Source organism: Ipomoea triloba, chromosome 5 (assembly GCF_003576645.1).
Source record: "Ipomoea triloba cultivar NCNSP0323 chromosome 5, ASM357664v1".
Lineage (NCBI taxonomy): Eukaryota > Viridiplantae > Streptophyta > Magnoliopsida > Solanales > Convolvulaceae > Ipomoea > Ipomoea triloba.
In genome coordinates this window covers 19,690,889-19,711,053 of record NC_044920.1, presented here as the reverse complement: position 1 = coordinate 19,711,053, position 20,165 = coordinate 19,690,889, and the positions used below count along the sequence as shown (strand labels likewise).

Here is a 20,165-nt window from a genome sequence, read left to right as displayed (position 1 = left end):
AATAAAAAAAAAAATTGAAAATGCATGATATATATTTTTCTCTATTATCTGGGCGTTAGTCAATTCAATGCATATCGATATTATTATTATTAATTTATTATTATTATTATTATTATTATTATTATTATTATTATTATTATTATTTTGCATGGGGTAAACAACTACTTGTCGTTAAATTAAATTAAGTTTAAATCGGTGAATGTTTGTTCTCTTGGTAAGATATGTGGCGGGGATCGGGCGATCGGATATTCACACGGTACAAGTTGCATGCATAAAGCATTGTTATACAAGCTAGGATGCGATCGCCGTTTAATGTGGAGGTCGTCGAACCCACGTGATGAGGCGCTCACGGTGGCACGAGGCACGAGCCTTAGCTTAATTAAGTTAGGTTGCTTGAGGCTTACTACAATGGAAGCTACTTTTTGGTACTACTTTTTGCCCCACTCAAAAAGCTACTTTTTGTATCCATATTTTTACTCTTCTCACAAGTCACAAAATGTAATAAATAAATAAGAAAGAAGTATCTATTAAAAAACAAAATAAAACAAGTAAAAACAAATTTTTATTTTCAAATTAGTCCCTAGCTTAACTGAAAAAATTTCAAATGAAGCCCTTTTAATGTCATATAGGTCCTCTGAGTATAGTAATTTTATCACGTTTAGTCCCAAACTTTCAAATTGACTACCCGTGGTCTTTCCACATTCAAATTGTTACCATTCATAGTCCAAGTTAACTACACATGGAAGGACTTTCAAAATTTAACCAGCTATGCTCCTCATGGAAGGACTACGGCTGGTTAAAAATTGATAGTTGCAGGACCATAGCTGGTTAACTTAGACCACGAATGGTAACAATTTGAAAGTCGAAAGATTACGGGTGGTCATTTTGAAATTTAGGTCTAAACGTGGCAAAATCATTATACTCGGAGGACCCAGACGATATTAACTCAATAAATAAAATTTTGCAATTGGATCTTAATATTACCTATTTAGACTTTTACCGCTCATGTAGAGCTAATTAGGCTAACATATATGCATTTGATTCTTAGGTGGATATGTTGAATGGCACTATTTCTTCTTCTTTTCTTTTCTTTTTTAATTTATTTTTTTTAAAAAAAAAAGTGTTAGGAACAAGTGTAAATTAGATTTTAAACATACCAAAAGACTTAGGAAATTTAGCCGCCAATTTGTTTTACTTTTTTAGACTAAGGAATTTTCATTCAATTCGAATAGTTCTAAGGAGTCCAAATTGTAACTCGAATCGTTACACTTTGGATAGGCAACTAAACTACAAGCAATTCTACTAGAAGAGGAGTTACGAAGAATGAATGCTATGAAGAGTTCAAGTCGTAGTGTAGAAGATGTTGATCCGGATTGGGTGGTGAAAAGTCTAGGGGGGGGGGTGAATAGACTTTTCTAACAATTAAAAACTTTATAACACTTAAACAAAAGTAATTTCAAGTGAATAAATTCAACTTGAAATGCACAGTGAAATATCGTACTGTAAAGTGCTATAAAATAAAACTGCGTAAAACTGAAGAGATAACTCGCATGCAACACGTTGGAATGTCTTAAAATAGCTCAAAGAATATGTATGCAAAGTTTGAAGCACATGCGAACGTGGAAACACACAAACCCAGATGAATAGATCAACATAGTACGAAATGGGTTAGTGAGTCAAACATACAAAGTATGTAAATGAAGTAAAGTGTTGTAAAGTAAAGAGAGGCAAAGATTTATAGTGGTTCAGAGGTGGTGTAATCCTCCTAGTCCACTCTTCTCCTTTCACTCCAAGGAGGGAATTCCACTATCTCGTTCACCCAAATACAAATAGTGAAACACTAGTGCTACACAAGCACTTTCCGAGTGTCTCGCACAAAGCTACACTCAACCACAAGCTCCTTGCACAAAGCTAAGCTCCCGAGCGGCTCGCACAAAACTACGCTACAACCAAGTGTCTTTCACAAAGCTACACTCCTTTCTACACACAGTAGAGATGTTTTTATAAGAAATAAAAATTTCTTCCTCTCAGACTTGAATCTTTTCTATTCAGTACTTAGAACTTGTACTTCTTGATGTTTTGCACTTCTTGTCACCATATGCTTTTTCTCACATGTTCATGTATTCATCCTCAAGTCTTCTTGGGCTTTTTATAATTCGAAGAATTATTTGCCCGTTGTGAACATTCGAATTTTGAACGTTCACTTGATCTGATTGGTCATGCCAATTTGATCTTGATGGTCATACCTCTTCATTTAATGATCATACCGTTGATCTGATAACTTTGCCAATTTGATCTGCAACTTTTAATGCCGCTGGTAATTTTTGAAAAATTACCTCTGCAAATTGCTCACAAAGTCTTCTAGTTCGGCTTGATTGATCCTTGAAACTTGTAGCCTCCAATTTTTTACTTTGTTGCCTTCTCAGCTTGATATTATGGACTTCTGTATTCTTCAGAGCTTGATATTTTTGACTTTGTTGCATTCTTGATTTGATCTTGGCAAGTTGATCTTTCAAAATATTTTACGGGTGATTATTGCTTGAGTATAAACAATGATCTTCAAAAAATCACCATCTTCAAATTTCATATGGCTCATGGCTTCACGTACTGGACCTTCAAAAATGTATATGGAACTTGAAAAATGGCTAAGTGTAAGTTCCACTTGATGTTGCTCCATAACATGCTCTAAAATATCTTTCACGCGTGTATAAATGTAGTACGGATCACGCTCATGAGTCTTTGCGTCTTTGCCAAAGTCTTCAAAAATTACTCTCCAAGTAGCTCCCTTTGACAATTTGACTTCCTCTATAGGTTACTCTATTGACCAAGAGTAGCTCCAAACTCCAAAAGGTTTAGCCGTGTCAACTAGCTCCCAAGCTTAGTCTATAGACTCCAAAATGTTACTTATGGGATTTAAACGCTAGAACAGTTGGTAATATACTCAAGCCTCCCAAGCTTAGTCTATAGACTCCAAAATGTTACTTATGGGATTTAAACGCTAGAACAGTTGGTAATATACTCAAGCCTTCAACAAAAGCTCCATTTCAACTCATTTGGTTAATATCACAAAGGTAATATATTTGTTCCTTCTTTGCATTGTGTAGTGTATGGTGTAGAGATAGTGTTTCCAAGCTTCCTCGTGTATGGTGTAGAGTTCTCCACCTTGACTTCTTCTTTGCATTGTGTAGTGTAGGTGACCTTGACTAGTAGTGTATGGTGTAGAGTTCTTGACCTTGACTAGCTACTTGCTCCACAACTAGCTCCATAAGTTCCTCCCTTGACCAAGGCGAGGCAAACTAGCTCCATTCTTTAGTCTTCAAAGGCTAAAATGTTCTCCATGGGATTCAAACTCAAGCCTTTTAACATAAATAACCTAGATCTTGTCCATCTGATCACACATACTCATGTGTATAGTGGAAGCAAACGAATTACAAGTCTCATGACATAATGGACACAATAATACAAAACTTCGAACCAATCTAATGTCATAAACTTGACTTCCGTGTCAACTCTCTACACTCTAAAAACAAAATAGGGGATTTCTAAATATACAATTTGGCTCATCAAAACTATTATAATTTTATTCTTAACAGAAGAATTGAAGACCGGTAGGTAACAATGGCCGAAGAGTGGAAGGGCCAACCTTGTCGAAGTAGTAAGTATTTGTAGTGTGTCAAATAGTAAGGACAACTATTCGAACGAAAGTTTATAAATGCTTAAGATTCGAAGCGTTAACTCGAATGGTAAGAGTTGACTACTCGAAAAAAAACTGTTCGAGATATTCTTTGAGTAAACAATTCGTAACCTTAAAAGTTAGTAATTTATGCGAAATATTACCAAGACAAAAAGAGCCCTAAGTACACATTCCAAGATAGCTTTTCCTTAAAAGCCTAAACAAAAGTTGTAGAGCAAAAAGTACAATGGAGCAGGTAAAGGCGTGTCAAACAGCTAGCTAGAAAATCTGACATAAAGCAACATTTCATATTGTCCACTAGTCAATAACCAAAGGTTAAGAGATGTATGAAATTTATCTCCCTCCAACGAATTTATTTCAAACAACACTATAAATACCTTCTATCAAGACTAAATAAGGTGTTGGTCAATCAAGAAAAAAGTTATCAAGTGTTCAAGCGATCTAAGTGCTAAGAAAATAGTGACCAGTGAGAGAAGAGAAAAGAGCTTCAAGTTCAAAGATCTAGCTCGAATATTTTGCAACGAGAAGTCAAGTTTCAAAGACCAAGTCTACAAGAAGTTGGAGGATCAGCACTATTTTATTGACAATCTTTGTATCTCTACTTGTGAAGTAGAAAGAGGCAGAGTAACAAGGAGTGCTTGGAGAAGAGTGAACGCAATCCTCCAAAGACCAAAATATTTGTTATAATTGTAGGAAACCAGTGCACTATAAACTAAATGTCCATATCCAGTTGTAAGCAAGCACTAAAGTGATCTCAAGAACTCCAATCAAAACATTAAGGAACACTCCTGGAGAGACAAGTGGCAGAACATCGAAAAGTAACTCGAGAGTAATCCAAGGAGTGATTGTCGAAGAAAGGCACTTGTGATTGACAAGCCCGACCAGTCAGAGTCATCCAACTCAAGTGATGAAAGTGAAGACTCGGGATATGAAAATGGGCTTATTTGCCTATTCGTGGAAAAACAATCAAATGAAAAATTGTGTCTAATGGTCAAAGAAGATGAGGTTAATTCTCAATCTTCATCTTATTGTAGTTCTAATTCCAGTTTATGTGAGGATTTTATGGATTCAGTTCTCAAATTGATTGATAAGCACCAAGAATGGTACTTAAATAGGGTCTAAAATGGATTAGAAGTGTAACGTTTTGCCATCCAATCATAACAATTGCATGCGTTTTAGCTCAGATGTGATCAAAATCTTCTAACATCATTCCTAGGAAAAGTTTTTAGGTATTTTACAGGTTGGAGAGGGATTTGAGGCTAAAATAGAGTAAAAGACAAACGAAGACGCAATGCAGTATCGTCCCACGCAGCCTCACACGCGTGTGGCTGGGCGTGGAATATTTCCAGTAACCATCCACGCCCACCACCACGCGTGGTGGCATGCGTGGTCGGGCCAAGGGCCATTTTGGGAAATTTGTTCCCTCTTGTCACCTATATAAATCCCTTTTGCCCTAAACCTAGAGAGAGACAATTTAGAATAGGATAGATCTGAAATTGTAGAGGGTTTTCTCCCCTCTTGGGGGAAAATTCCTTTTCTTCTAGGCTAGATTAGATCCAAGGGCAAGGATGAAGATTGGAATTTCAAGAACAAAAGTGTAAAGATCCCCTTCTTGAGGGTGGTAACTATTCTCTCCAATTCCTAATCTAATATTTTTTTCTTTGAGATTTCCTTTATTTTTCTTGTTTCTTTAGCATGTTAGAGTAGATTAGATGGGGGATTGGTGGCCCCAAGGTTAATCTATGTGGATGTTTGATATTATTGCTAGTTGAATTGTGAGTTTCTTGATTGTTGGATGATGAACTTGTGTGGATGATGTTCTTCAAGCTTTGTGCCTATTGTGGCCACATTAGGTAGCAAACCCAAAGGAAGTGAGTGTGTGCGCGATAGCGGCCACTCACGAGTCTAACTCACCAACATCTCCGCTCTTAGTCCAAAAGGACGAGATCCAAGAGGAGTGGTAGACAAAGTGTTTGATGAAATGCCTCAACCGAATGAGGATGTGGGAGTCCAAAGTGTGACGCCACTTGGTAAAAGTGCCACGAACTCCCTAGTCTATTCCACATCTTTGCTCGCAAGTCCATACAAAGATAGACCACATAGAGAAACCTAAAGCCCCATTCTCCGCCTTTCCATTTATTTTACACAACTCCTATCAACCTTTCTACCTTCTTACAAATGAACCCTACCCTTAGCCATTCCTATAACTCTTACCTTTCAACCTCTCAAATGCCAACACACTAATTCGGTTCCCATTCGCCATCCTTGAGAGACACGACACTCGAGGAGTCTTGACTCTTCGTTTTAACACCCTTCCATACCACATTCACCTCACCCCATATACCACAAACATCATTGATGAAGGATTTCAAGAATGTAAAAAACTCTCAAATCAAACTTAAGGAGGAAACTAATTGACTCATGGTTAAACGTGAGAATTTCAAAAGCATAATTGCTAAAAATTCTAAAATGAAAACTCAGTCAATTCGAATCTCAAATTATCTAACTTAAGGAAGAGTGTAAAGCAAGAGAAGTGCGAGCCTCATAATTTGAGTGAGGTCATAGCTCCTTTCGCCAATTTATCCAAAATAATGGATAAAATGGTAAATGTGCAAAGACCACTTGGTAGCAAAATAGAAATTGGCTCTGACTCTAGCTCTCCCTTATATCTAAAGTTGACCAAGCCAACAGATCCTTCAACCAATGGAGGTTAAAATTATGTGTTTGTTAAAGGTCAAGATAGTTTGTCTGAACCACGAAAAATAGTTGATAAAGGTAAAGCATCACAAACGAATAGTCAACCGAATGGTCAAACTACTCGAAAGGTTGTGGAACCTTAGAGAAGTAACAATTCGAATGATAACCCGAGAAGTACTCAAAGGACTATATGGAATAGACCAAGTAGTACTAGAACGAATGGTCAACCTACAAAAAGTCAGCCATCGAAGAGTAACTTTCCAAGAGCTAAACCAAATAACTACTCGAAGGGTAATAACTCGAGAAGGCAACCAAATAAGTTCTTGAGAAGTCAACACGAAAGGTTCAGAAAACCCAGAGGTTTACTAGAAAACCAATTAGGGGTGCCGGAAGGCTATTTTCTTGTGATGCAGATTAGCTAATGGTCCATGTATGAACCTATGTCAAAAGAAAGATTTGAGAGGTTTCATAGACTAAGGCAACAATCTCATTCTAGAGTGCATAACAATGTGTCTTAGCCACAAGTTGAAAAAATGTACGTACCTAAAAGACCCAAGAAATTTCAAAACATCCCTTTTAATTATGAGAATGCTTATTATCTTATCTTTAATGACTATAATTCGCCTAGTCTTGGAACGGTGAGACCAAAGTTTCGAGGTATGCCTAGACTCACTAACTCCCAAGGATCCAAGAAGGTATGACTACCTAAATCAATATAATATTTGATTTCATGGCTGTAAGGAAATTTGGTACATTGACAGTGGCTACTCAAGGCACATGACTGGAAATGCAAAAAATCTAGTTAGCATTCAAGAAGTCAATGGACCACGAGTAGTATTCGCAGGAAATGAAACCCGTAGGAAAACCAAAGGAATGAGAGAAGTTGTGAAGAATGGTTTAATCATCAAGAAAGTTGCTTATGTAGAAAGACTCAAGTTCAACCTATTATCCACAAGTCAGTTTTGTGACAAATAATATAAAGCGTAGTTCACAAAGGATGGATGCTATGTGAAGAACGAAGAAACAATAGAGAATGCTCTTTCAACAAGGAGGAGAAAGAACATGTATGTTGTTGATTGGCAGACCGCCAAACCAATGGTATGTTTAGTAGCTAAGACCAAATCAGATGTAAGTTGGGAATAACACAACAAGCTTAAGCATCTCAATTTCAAAGCAATCAACAAGCTAGTAATTAAGAAAGGAGTTGGTAGAAAGATTACCTTTTTTTTTTAGTACTACTGACTCTATTACAAAATAGTATCTGTTCATAGTTACTGTAGAAAGATTACCTAACATGGTTTACAACAAGGATAGGGTTTGTGAAGCCTATCAAAAGTGGAAGCAAATCAAATCCTCATTCAAGTCCAAATCAATGGAATCATCATCTAGACCTTTAAGTCTACTCCATATGAATTTATTTGGACCAGTTAATCCAGTGAGCTTAAGTGGAAGAAAATATACTTTAGTAGTAGATAACTACACTAGGTGTACTTGGACGATGTTCTTGAAGAAAAAGAACAAGATCAAGAAGTTGTTGGCCGAATTGTTGAAGCAACTACAAAATGAAAAAAAAAAAAAAAAGAATCAACCATTGTCAAAATTCAATCAGATCAAGGAAAAGAATTTGTTAATAAGGTGATTAAGGAATTTGTGGTCAGAATGACATTTTTCATCAACTTTCCACAGCAAGGACGCCTCAACAAAATGGAATCGCTGAAAGAAGAAACCCAACACTTAAGGAAGCCGTAAAGTCACTGGTTTCACTTTCTAGATTGCTTAAAAGATTTTGGGTTGAAGCTGTTAACATAGCATGTTACACCCAAAGTAGGTCCTTAGTTCACAAAGTTCATGGGAAAACACCCTACAAACTATGGAAGGCAAGAAACCAGTTGTGAGCTACTTTCACATATTTGGTAGCAAGTGCTTCATTCACAACAACGGAAAGTCAAATCTTAAGGCATTTTATGAAAGAGCTAACGAAAGATGATTTCTTGTATATTCTGCTACTAGTAAGGCTTTCAGAGTGCTAAACAAAAGAACAATGGTAGTAGATAAGTCAATTCATGTGGTGTTTGATGAAATACACATTAGTCGAGCAATAGATGATCTAACTAAAGGAGTTGAAAAGTTAGATATTTAAGCAATAGATTAGTCAGTTCGAAGAGTTGTTTCTAATTAGTTGATTCGAGAGGTTAGCAGCAAATAGTTAGACCGAGTAGTCAACAACGAATAGTCAATATATCACTATTTTAGATGTCTGGCCATTAAGCACTACTCGAAGAATCAGATGAAGATGAAGCTACACCTTCAAATGTTCATGTAATAGATGAAAACGCTACTCCAACATATTTTCAAACATATCTGAGGTGTTTTAGGGATCATCCTCAAGATCAAGTAATTGTAGATATTAGAGATGGCGAAAGAATAAGATCATCCATTCAAGAAAGCATGATGGCATGTTTTCTTTCACAAATTGAGCCCAAAATGGTTGAGGAAGCTCTAACAAATCCAGACTGGGTTCAAGCTATGCAAGAAGAGCTCTATCGGTTTGAAATGAATGATGTATGAGAGCTGGTTCCTAGACCTTTGCACCAAAATGTTACTGGGACGAAGTGGGTTTTTAGAAACAAGATGGATGAATGAGGAATCATTGTTAGGAATAAGGCTTGATTAGTTCCAAAGGGCTATTGCCAATAGAAAGGTATTGATTTTGATGAAACCTTCACTCCAATGGCTAGATTGGAAACTATAAGGATTTTCTTAGCCTTGTTAGCTCACAAAGACTTCATGGTGTTCCAAATGGATGTAAAAAGTACATTTCTAAATGGCTTATTAGAGGAAGAACTCTACGTTGAACAACTTCTAGGATTTGTAGTGAATATGGGTGAGGATAATATCTACAAACTGAAAAATGCCTTGTGAGTGAAACAAGCGCCAATAGCTTGGCATGACATCCTCTCGTGCTTTCTAATTAATTTTGGATTCACGAAAGGTCAAGTTGATAAAACCCTATTCTGAATCAAAGATGGTGAGCACATTCTTTTAGTTTAAACTTGTGTTGATGACATAATTTTTTGAAGCATCAATCCGTTTTTGTGTGAGAAGTTCTCCAAGTTAATCAAGAGTAAGTTTGAAATGAGTATGATGGGAGAACTTAACTATTTCTTAGCATTACAAGTTAAGCAAAACAAGGAAGTAATTTTTATCAACCCAGCTAAGTACACAAAGGATTTAATCAAGAAATTTAGTGTTGATGAAAAATCATCAGTCAAGATTCCAATGAATACTTCCTTGCACATGGATGTTGACAATGAAGGCAAAGAAGTTGACAAGTGAAATATAGAGGAATTATTGACTCATTGTTATATCTCACAACTAGTAAGCCAGATATTTCTTTTTCAATAGGTGTGTGTGCAAGATTTCAGTCTAATCAGAAAGAGAGTCATCTAACAGCAACCAAGAAGATCATAAGATACCTCAAGGGTACACAAAGTGTTGGGCTTTGATATTCGAAATGTGGATTATTCGAACTAATTAGCTATTCGGACACAAATTTCGTTGTATGCAAGATAGATCGCAAGAGTAGGTTAGGTGGAAGGCTCATTTCATGGTTTAGTAAGAAGCAGAATTTGATAGCAACGAGCACTATTGAAGCTAAATATGTAGCAACTGGAAGTTGTTGTGCACAAGTACTTTGGATAAAACAACTCAAAGATTATGGTGTAGAAGCCAAAGAAATTTGCATTAACTGTGGTAACACTAGTGCTATAGCCATAACTCATAATCTTGTGCTACACTCAAGGACTAAGAACATTGACATAAAATATCACTTTATCCGAGATCATGTTGAGAAGAATGATATTGTGTTAGAATATGTCAAAACATATTATCAGCTTGTAGATTTAACAAAACCTCTGAGTGAAAGCAAATTTTCATTGCTAAGGCATAAACTTGGGATGATTGAGTTAAATTGATAATTCATTCGAAGAGTTAAGAAAATTCAAGAGGTTAAGGATTACCTTCGAATAGTGGTTCGAATTGTCAAAATACGTGATGTTGTTTATTTAAATGGTTGGAAGAGATCGAAGAGATGATAAGGGTCGACTTATCTGTTACGAATGGTTAAGAAGGTTTAATGGTTATTAAGAAATGGCCGAATAGTTACCAAACAATCGAATGGTTAAGTAGGTTGAACAATTGATAAGTAATGGCCGGATGGTTACGAGAATTTCAAACAGTTAAAAGCTTGTATGATGGGAAGATAAACTCCGCTACTGAAGTTGTATCTTTGATTAAAGGAGTAGCAAAAGGGGGAAGGCAAAGGCAAGAAAAAAGCAGTTTCGTATGGAGGAGAGACCACCATTACCCTTGGAGGTGCAATTGTTCCATATATATATTCCATATAAGACATTGGTGAAAAATTTATAGCTGACAACTTGTCTCCTTTCACAAAAAAGTGGGATGCGAAACACAAACATGACTATATTTCCACTCGCAATGAAGAAATTGAAAGGCAAAGGCAAAGAGATGAAGAGACTAAGAAAGGGCAAAAAAGGAGGAGAATTGAAAGAGAGCAAGCACAAAAAGAAATTGTTGAAAAATTGGCATATCTCTATTATAGACTCGGATTAACACCTTGCTAGTCTGCTATTTACAGTAATGAAGGAGAGTGGAATATCTCCTACCCCGCCCCCTAGCTGGCCCGCAGGCTAGGCGAAAGCAATCAAGGCTACCTTACATCCATATATGGACCTCAATTTCTATATCTAGACAAATCATGGCTATCTTGTTAATGAAAAATAGTCACCAATTGTTTTATTTAAAAATGGCAAGTGACAATTATTTATTTAATGATAATTGCTGGGTAAACAATGGTTATGGTCCTTATGGACTTTTTGGTGCATATATATACGTATAATATAATATATTAGGTTGGACAATTCTTTTTTTTTTTCGAAAACCGGTTATGGTCCTTATGGACTTTTTGGTGCATATATATACGTATCATATAATATATTAGGTTGGACAATTCTTTTCTTTTTTTTTTTCGAAAACCTTATTTGTGTTCGTGTGGGAGGGAGGTTTGCATAAAAGAGGATTTGACCATGCTTGTTTAAAGTCTGAGCAATTTTAATTGAACTATCCACACATTCATTCATACATCATCTCAGCCAGGAAATTATCTAATAATATGATTCTTATCTCATTATTTTAGAGTGGAATCATCTAATTTATGCATAGTTAAAACTAATTCGTGGTAAATAATAAATTTTCTTTGTGAAATAGACTTTCTGTTTTTCTAAAAATTATTTTCCGTTAACCAACAAATCGCTATTCTATTTCTTATCTAATCTATAAAAGCAAAAATACTTCCTACATCGCATTTTATTTGTCGGGAAAATGGGACAAGTTTTGTTAACGAAACTTTGACGGAAGTTATTTACAATTTAATTTTTTATAATATTAACTTCAAAATTAGTATGTAAAACTTATATATTTAGAAATTACATCAAAATACTATTAAACAAAAAATCAAATTAAAAAATTATTAAAAAAATGTTAATAGAAATAAGTAAAGAAGAAAAAAAAGTTAGTTTGACAAATAAATAGTAACTAACACAAATATAATAGGACAGATTGAGTAATATGCAACTGATACAAGTACCAAAAAGGGCATGTTTAGGAAAGGGGTCACCCCTCTCTTAGGTTGTTTAAATGGATTACAATTAAAACAATTCACTATAAAATTGCAAAATTTTTAATGATATGAGTATTAAAGCAATCGAACTATTTCAACCTTCTTAGCTATCAAAATCTAGAAGGGGAGCATTAAACTCCTCTGATTTCTTGAGATATCAGGCAGGAACCTTTTTCAAAATTAATTATAATGCATATGAAAAATACACAATTCTTTATTTAACTTTATCTAATTTTACTATGGAGTTGTTACCTAGTGTAATTAAAATGAAATTTTAAAATTAAAAAACTTACCATAAATTCAGCAAAGGTGTAAAAATAAAAGGCTGCAAGACTTATAGTGTCATGGAAAAAAAAAAAAAAAAGTTACCATTCCGAGGTAATGGTAACTTCTGTTACCCTAAACTTGACTACTTGAGTGAGATTTTATTTGTAAACTATATTGATTTCCCTTGATTTCATTAAGATGCCAAAGTAAAGGCAAGAGTTTCTCCCTGCAACTATGAGGCTCCTATGAAAATCCATAAGATAGCACACGACACTCCAAGTAAAGAAAAACAAATTAATCTATATAATCCATTTTTAGACTTGCCGGAACGCCTTGAAGTTGCAGAGGTATTACCTGAAGCAACTTTAACGTTTCGGGCATTTAATCTTAGTCTTCTGAAGCTAGACATTCGCTCAAAGGCCTTGTTCACCAGAACACTTTCTGCAGCTGAAGCAGGAGTGGCTGGTATAGATTCCATAAAGGCCCATAGAGCGGAAGAGAAGCTTGAATTTGTAGCATCATCCTGTATATTATTCTGATTCAAATTCGCTCCCACAGGATGATTCTCCAAATGATTACCATAAACCACACCTATACACACCAAAACTCGGTAAAATTAGCAAACGATATCTTGCAATGTATATTAGCAGTAGAGCTCCTCTTGAGCTCTTGAAGCTGGCTCAAACTCCCCCATTTCCATTTGGGCAAAAGAGTTCTCGCCATTTGGAAGGATGACATGGAGTTTCATATCATCCATCTGTCTAAGAGCCCCTCATAAAGTTAGCCAAGGCATAAACAGTTTGCATTTAACGTTTTTAAAAAAAATCAGTCATTGCTACAATCAAGCAACCCAATAGTTATATTTGTTGTCTGCAACAATTTCTGTACCTGAAGTCAATGGAAGGTTGGCATTCTGACTTGCTTCAGTCGGGTTCACTGTGCTACACCTTAGATCATGGCTCCATAACTGGTGGTTGAATTCATTACCCTCATTCAAATACGACTGCTGGTTGTTAATCATTTGATCACCAAAATCAGTAGAGAGTGGGTTTATAATGCCATTTGCCACATGATTTGCAGCTTGTTCAGCACCTTGACCCACTCCAATAGCCCCCATATCATGAAGGAACATAGCTGCATCTTGGTAGAGCTCGAATTCATTCAGTCCATCATCAAAATCAACGAACTGCTGGCTCCCCAGGTTCTCCGCTGGCTTATCAAAGTTCTGGTTAACACTGAGTTCTGGACCATCAAGGTCATTCATCTCCAGAAAATCTTCAAGGAAGTCCTCTTCCACTACTTTAGGGTTCCTTTCACTTACAGGAGCAGATGCGACCTCAGTTGCTTCATGAAATTGTGGCTGCAATGTCCCTGAATGTATCGAATCGAAGTTGTCTTGCTCATTATGCAGTGGTGGGACAGAAAAAAGAGTAGCAGTTTGCACTGGCAAATAAACCTCCCCTGCAGCGTGATCCAGCAGAACACTTGCAGTATCCTCGTTACCAACCAGCTTGTCCACATAACTATTATCAACGGGAAGCAATTCTGTAAGTGAAGGTTCATCTGCAATATGCTTCAGGAATTCCTCAAGACCATCTATCGGGGGAGGCAACACATCATTAGGTTTTGGATCATCAATAAGCCCAACATCACTTACATTCTTCCCAGATTTTTCCTGCTCAACATGTAGATTAGTTCCAACGCATTCATCATCAGCCCAATCCTCTTCATTAAACGGTGCACCATATTGCTCCCCATTTTTGGGCCCAGGTCCACTCTTCTTAAACACCTTGTACAGTGCATAATAATCCTGTGCAGATTGGCATCTTGACAATTCCATTTCATCCATAGTATACTCATGCATCACCCAATCAGTTCGTTCCCCAGTAGGTGCACGTCCTTTATAGAAGACTAGGGTTTTCTTAACACCAACATCACGAGAATTACATGTAATAGTACGGTCCTTTCCAGTTGCCTTCCAGTAGCCATGTTTGGTTGCTCTGTTTGTTCTGCCACTATTCGGATATTTTCGATCTCTGGGGCTAAAGAAGAACCATTGTCGGTCCCCAGTCTTCAACTTAGATAGCTCTGCATTTCAAAATTTGCAAAAACACAGTCAATCAAATTGCCAAAAATTTAAAAAAAAACATTATCAAACAATTAAAGTTGGAAAGGCTATCAATGGTTATACAGGAGTATGGCTTGATGTTAGACACAAATCAACCCAAAAGGAGAATGTTTTCTAGAAAGCCATATAAAGTTTTTAACTCATGCATGGTTACTCAGAATACATACAGAAATGAAATCACATACTTTAAAGTTAGGTAATAACTTGATAGTTGTTTGACTCTTGCTTTAATGAATTAGATAACAATTCAACAATACATTCATACAGAGTATTTCACATTTCAACTTAGTACTTTAAAACAAATCAAATAAAATCACAATTAGCATCACTTCAAAAAAGTTGTTCAATAAATCCAAATAAATCAACCAAAAGCACACATTTAAGATGCCCAATACAAATCAACCACATATGATCCCCAATAAAACAGAACCACAACCACAGGAATATTCAACAAGGATCGGTTCAAAACAATATTTTTTCATTTGTCTTAACCAGCAATTAAACACATAGGTAGAGCGAATATAAAAAAGATTCAAATCACGCAAATCCAAAAAGATAAACTAAGCCGAATAACAATAAAAAGAAAATGGATAAAAACTCAAAAGATAAACTTTCAAATAGTGCAAGACGTCATCAAACACCTCATTATGCCGCTATCCTCCACAAAAATAATCAAAGAAACATCAGAAAGAAAACCCACAATCAACACACAAATACATAGGGGCCAAGCAAAACCCTAATGATAAAGCAAAATCAATAGCGTGGAAAAAATACCAGGCAAATCATCCGGATCCCACTTGTAGACGTCAGTTTCGCCGATAACATCGGTGAGAATTCGCCGCCGGCAGATCTTCCTCTTCAAGTAATACAGGACCAGCTCCTCGTCCGTCGGGTGGAACCTAAACCCCGGCGGCAACCTCTGGTCAGATAAACCCTCTTTAGCCATAACCATGTTTTCAAAGCCACGGTTTTTCCGAAAACCGATCAATTTACGTATAGAAATCGGAGAATAATTTGAAAAGTAATGAAGAATTGAGAGGCTTGATCACCAAGGAATGATGATCCAAAGGGAAATGTGCAGCTGTGGAAGGGTCAAATGGGATAATAAGGGGTTTTGGGGTTGAGGGATAAAAGTGTAATTTCAAATGGGTAAGAAGCTTCCTGGTATTTGGGTTTAACAGGTTAAGTAAGGAAGAGATATGGTGTTGACCGTAGTGAGCTTTGAGTGAGATTTTTAAGGGACTGGAAAAGATTGGTATTTTTGGGTTTCCTTTTTTAATTATAATTTTCTTACCTAATATTTTATTCTTTAAATAAGTATTTCGTAATAAAATTTGTCAATACACAAATAGGAATTTATTTTCCATATTAGGATACTTTTAAATCATATTTACTAATGCATCAATTATAATACTTGTCATATCATTATTATCATGTCATATTTCTTATAACTAGTTTTTTCAAAGTACTTCAAAGTATATCAATACAAGATTATATAGGAGATGTTCAAGCATATGCAATTGAATGTTGAATTTGTTTATTTAAATCGGTGATTCAAAATATATGAATGCAAGAAAATATATAAGAGATTGATTATAATTGTCACTAAAATAAATGTTTGCAATTTTGTAAAAATGATAGTCAAAATAATTTGTCTAAAAATGAAAGTATAACTAAATACTACTTTTGGTAATAAAAATTTATACATTTTAAATCATATTAATAAAGAAATACGATTTACATGTAAAGTGAACAACTGTGATATAGTCCAAAAAATATTACAGGATAGTTTCTCGCTTCAATTTATTGGGTTATTTGAATGTAAACTTTGTCAACAAATCCTCCCTAAGTAGTTAATATGATTGACTTCAAATTATTTTCTTTTTTAAATTTTTTTCTATGTTATTAATAGAATACTTGGTAATAAATATATAACATTATTTTGTATTATAACATTGATACAGAATATTTAATTACAAAATGGTGTAAAAAGAAGACAATGAATAATGTAGTGAATATAATTAATTAATGAATTGGAATAAGGTTCAAATTGGTCACTGAGCATAACCTGAAAGTGCAACCATCCATGTAAGCAGGCAACCTGATGGAATGGAAGGTAACCTGTTATCAGGTGAAATTGCATGCATTTGAAGTGTTCAGTGGCCTAATTGTACATTTTTTTCGTTCAGTGGCCTAATTGCACTTTCAGGTTACGTTCAATGGCCAATTTGAGCATTATTCCTAATGAATTTGAAGATAATGAAATTTATCTCTTTTTTAATTTTTTGATAATGAATAATTTTTAATATATAAAATAAAGAAAATATAACTAATTAAATTAATCTCTTTTTTAATTTTTTGATAATGAATATTTTTTTTTGAATAAAGGCGTTGTAAACATATAAATTAAAGAAATGCATATGTATTAGTTTTTGTTGTAGCTACTAATTTATTTAATTTAATAAGACTATAATATACTCTAATATATTTTTAGTATATGTTTAACAATTATGACAATTCTAATTGGGATGAGATTCGAAGTTAAGACCTTTCTTATATAAATTAATGGGTAAGTTAAAAGTTAACGGAATATTCCGTTACTAATGTTTATACTAACGGGATGTAGGTTATTTAAGGGAAGAAAATAATATAATAGAGGGTAAATAAGGAAAATCATAAAAGATTACTAAAATCAAAATAATATGAACCATTCGTTTAAGTAAATAATTACACCAACATTTTTTTCTTTCCGTTAGAACCCGAACTTTATTGACTCTTATTAAGATTGGGTCACACTTGTGTGAGACCGTCTCATGGATCCTTGTTCGTGAGACGGGTCGGGTCGAGTCAAAGCGTCATGCAAATGTCATACTTATATGTGCAAATGTCATACTTATATGCTCAAATATAACACTAATCAAGAATACAATTTTTGTTACTTATAAGAGAAAAAATAATACATTTTTCATAATAAGTAATGTTGACAAGTGCCCCTTACTTATAAGGGCAAATATAATACTTTTGAGAAAAAATGTAATACTTTTAAATCGAAATGTAAAAGTATTGTATTTTTCCTTAAAAGTATTACATTTACCCTTATAAGTAACAAAAATTTTATTCCTGATTAGTATTACATTTGAGCATATAAGTATGACATTTATGCATATAAGTGTTACATTTGTATCTTGACCAGATCCGACCTGACCCGACCCGTCTCATGGTGAGACGGTCTCACACAAGTTTTTGCCATTAAGATTATATATATATATATATATATATATATAGGTGTGTGTGTGTGTGTGTGTAGATTGTAGATATGATTTTTTAAAATATACAATATATATACATAATAATAATCTAATAATATAAATATATATAAAAACTACTAAGTGTTATTTATGTCCATTTTTCCATTACATTTTTTATATATTATTATGCTATAAGAGTTGTACCATACAATATTTTGGACAAACATACCATTACTGTTATAACTTCCGTTATATTTTCCACTATTATTACCATACACATGCATCCACCATATATTTTCATATCTTCTTCAATAATAATAATAATAATAATAATAATAATAATAATAATAATAATATACACATTATATATTGAAGTTATATATTTATGTGTTAGTTATTTCCTAAAATATAAATATCAAATTTATAAAAATACTTTACATTATTATTATTATTATTATAGCATTTTCACTTGTGCGATGCACGGAATTGATTTGTTATAATATATTAAGAATATTTGGCACGTGTGATATCTTTAGATACACTTATATTTTGATATTCAGTAAGTATAACTATATTAGAAAAAATTTTACCTGGGAGTAATGAAATAAGCACTTGATGAGTGTTTGTTGGTTGATCGTAGAGCGTTCATATTCTCTGGACAAATAACAACACATCAACAATAACCTTAAAAAGTTTTTCATTGTCCTAGGATAGGTCGGAGACAGAGACAAAAACAGACTCCATTACTAAACAATAAGGGGAAATATGAGAAATAGTAAAAAAGAATAGAAAATATTCAATAGTAGAATTGTTTTTTGCTTTTGAGAGTATTTATAGAGCAATTTTAATAGTCAAATAACAGTCTGTATTTTATTCAAAACTAGTTTTATACGCGCATTGCGCGAATGGGTTAATGCCCAATGTTTATAATTAAATAAATACGGAGTATTTGAAAGTATATCAATGCAAGATTATATAGGAGAAGTTTATAAATGGGTAATTGAATATCGAATTTTTTTATTTAAATATCTAACTCAAAGTATATGAATCCAAGATAATATACAAAATTCATTATAATTATTACTAAAATAAATGTTTGCAACCTTGTAAAATCGATAGTCTAAATATTTGGTCTAAAAATGATAGTCTAAATAAATACTACTTTTAATTTGAATTTTTCTAAGTGTTCTTAATTCTCTTTTGAGTAACATTGTCATTGTCTTTGTCTTTACTATTTGTTCTCTTCCTTTTTGTGGTAGTGTGTTATTTGCAATTCGGATATTGTTGGTAGCATAGATGACAACGTCATGCAATGAGATTATGATATAGGAGCTATGGACTTTCCTTTAGGTGTTCTGCTTGGGGTTCATTTGGTTCAACCATTATTGTTGAATGAGTTCTTGTGGATAAAGAAATCTCTAGTTTAAGAAAAAAAGATTAAATTAATTAATAAAAATTTGAAAATTTAAAATATTATGTATTGCAAAGATATTAAAATGTAGTTTAATTTCTCGCTTCAATTTGCTGGGTAATGGGTTATTTGAGTACTTTCAGTGTCAACAAATCCCCCAAGTAGTTAATATGATTGGTTTCAAACTATTCTTTTTTTATTTTTTTCATGGTATTAAATTAAAAAAATACATATGTATCATTTTTTGGCCTAACTACTAATTTATTTAATTGAATAAGAGTAAAATAAAGTGATGATTTCACTTCAATTTGTTGGGTTATTATTTGAGTACTCTCTTTGTCAACCAATCCCCAAGTAGTTAATATAATTAGCTTCAAATTATTTTATTTTTTTTCATAGTATTAATAAAATACTTGGTAAATAAATATATAACATTATTTTGTACTATAACTTTGATATTTAATTACAAGATATTGTAAAAATAAGATAATGGACAATGTAATGAATATCAATTGATAAATTTGAATGTAAAGAATCTTTGCATGAGAGAAAATAAAGACAATCTATATCTATACTATATATAAAAACAATTTCCTCCTCCCAAATTTTCCCCCCAAAACTTAGGGGTATTTTGGTAAAATCATTTATTTTATTTATTTATTATTTTATTATTTTATTAATTATCCATCCTATAATATTATTATGGTAATATATGATAATGATAATATGATAATATGGTAATATTGTTAATATTAATGGGTGATGGGTGATTGGTGATATATAATTGATAATTGATAATATGGTATATGGTATTATTCTTAATATTAATATATTAATATATAATATATTAATATATACTAATATTAATTAATTAATTGGTGATTATTTTAAAAAAGAATAATTAATTGGTGATTGGTGATTGGTGATTAGTGATATGGTAATATTGTTATATATTAATATTTATATATTATATAGATTGATATTGATATCAATTAATTAATCTATATATCTATATATATTTA

At 33.6% G+C, this 20,165-nt stretch overlaps 1 protein-coding gene across 1 annotated transcript; it reads right to left on the bottom strand.

The window, feature by feature from the left end:
- Positions 1-12,507: 12,507 nt before the first annotated feature.
- LOC116020601 (NAC domain-containing protein 17-like) lies at positions 12,508-15,568 on the bottom strand. Its single transcript, XM_031261069.1, has 3 exons — positions 15,259-15,568; positions 13,245-14,444; positions 12,508-12,947 (listed from the first exon to the last, which is right to left on the bottom strand). The coding sequence occupies exons 1-3, from the start codon at positions 15,434-15,436 to the stop codon at positions 12,589-12,591; spliced, it is 1,737 nt and encodes a 578-aa protein (XP_031116929.1). The 5' UTR covers positions 15,437-15,568; the 3' UTR covers positions 12,508-12,588.
- Positions 15,569-20,165: the final 4,597 nt, after the last annotated feature.

Excerpts from the sequence above, each read along its gene's own strand:
- LOC116020601 (XM_031261069.1), bottom strand. The coding sequence starts at position 15,436 with ATGGTTATGGCTAAAGAGGGTTTATCTGACCAGAGGTTGCCGCCGGGG. Across the intron at positions 14,445-15,258 it reads GGATCCGGATGATTTGCCTG|AGCTATCTAAGTTGAAGACT; the intron begins GTATTTTTTCCA and ends TTTGAAATGCAG. Across the intron at positions 12,948-13,244 it reads CAACCTTCCATTGACTTCAG|GTGTGGTTTATGGTAATCAT; the intron begins GTACAGAAATTG and ends TGGTGTGTATAG.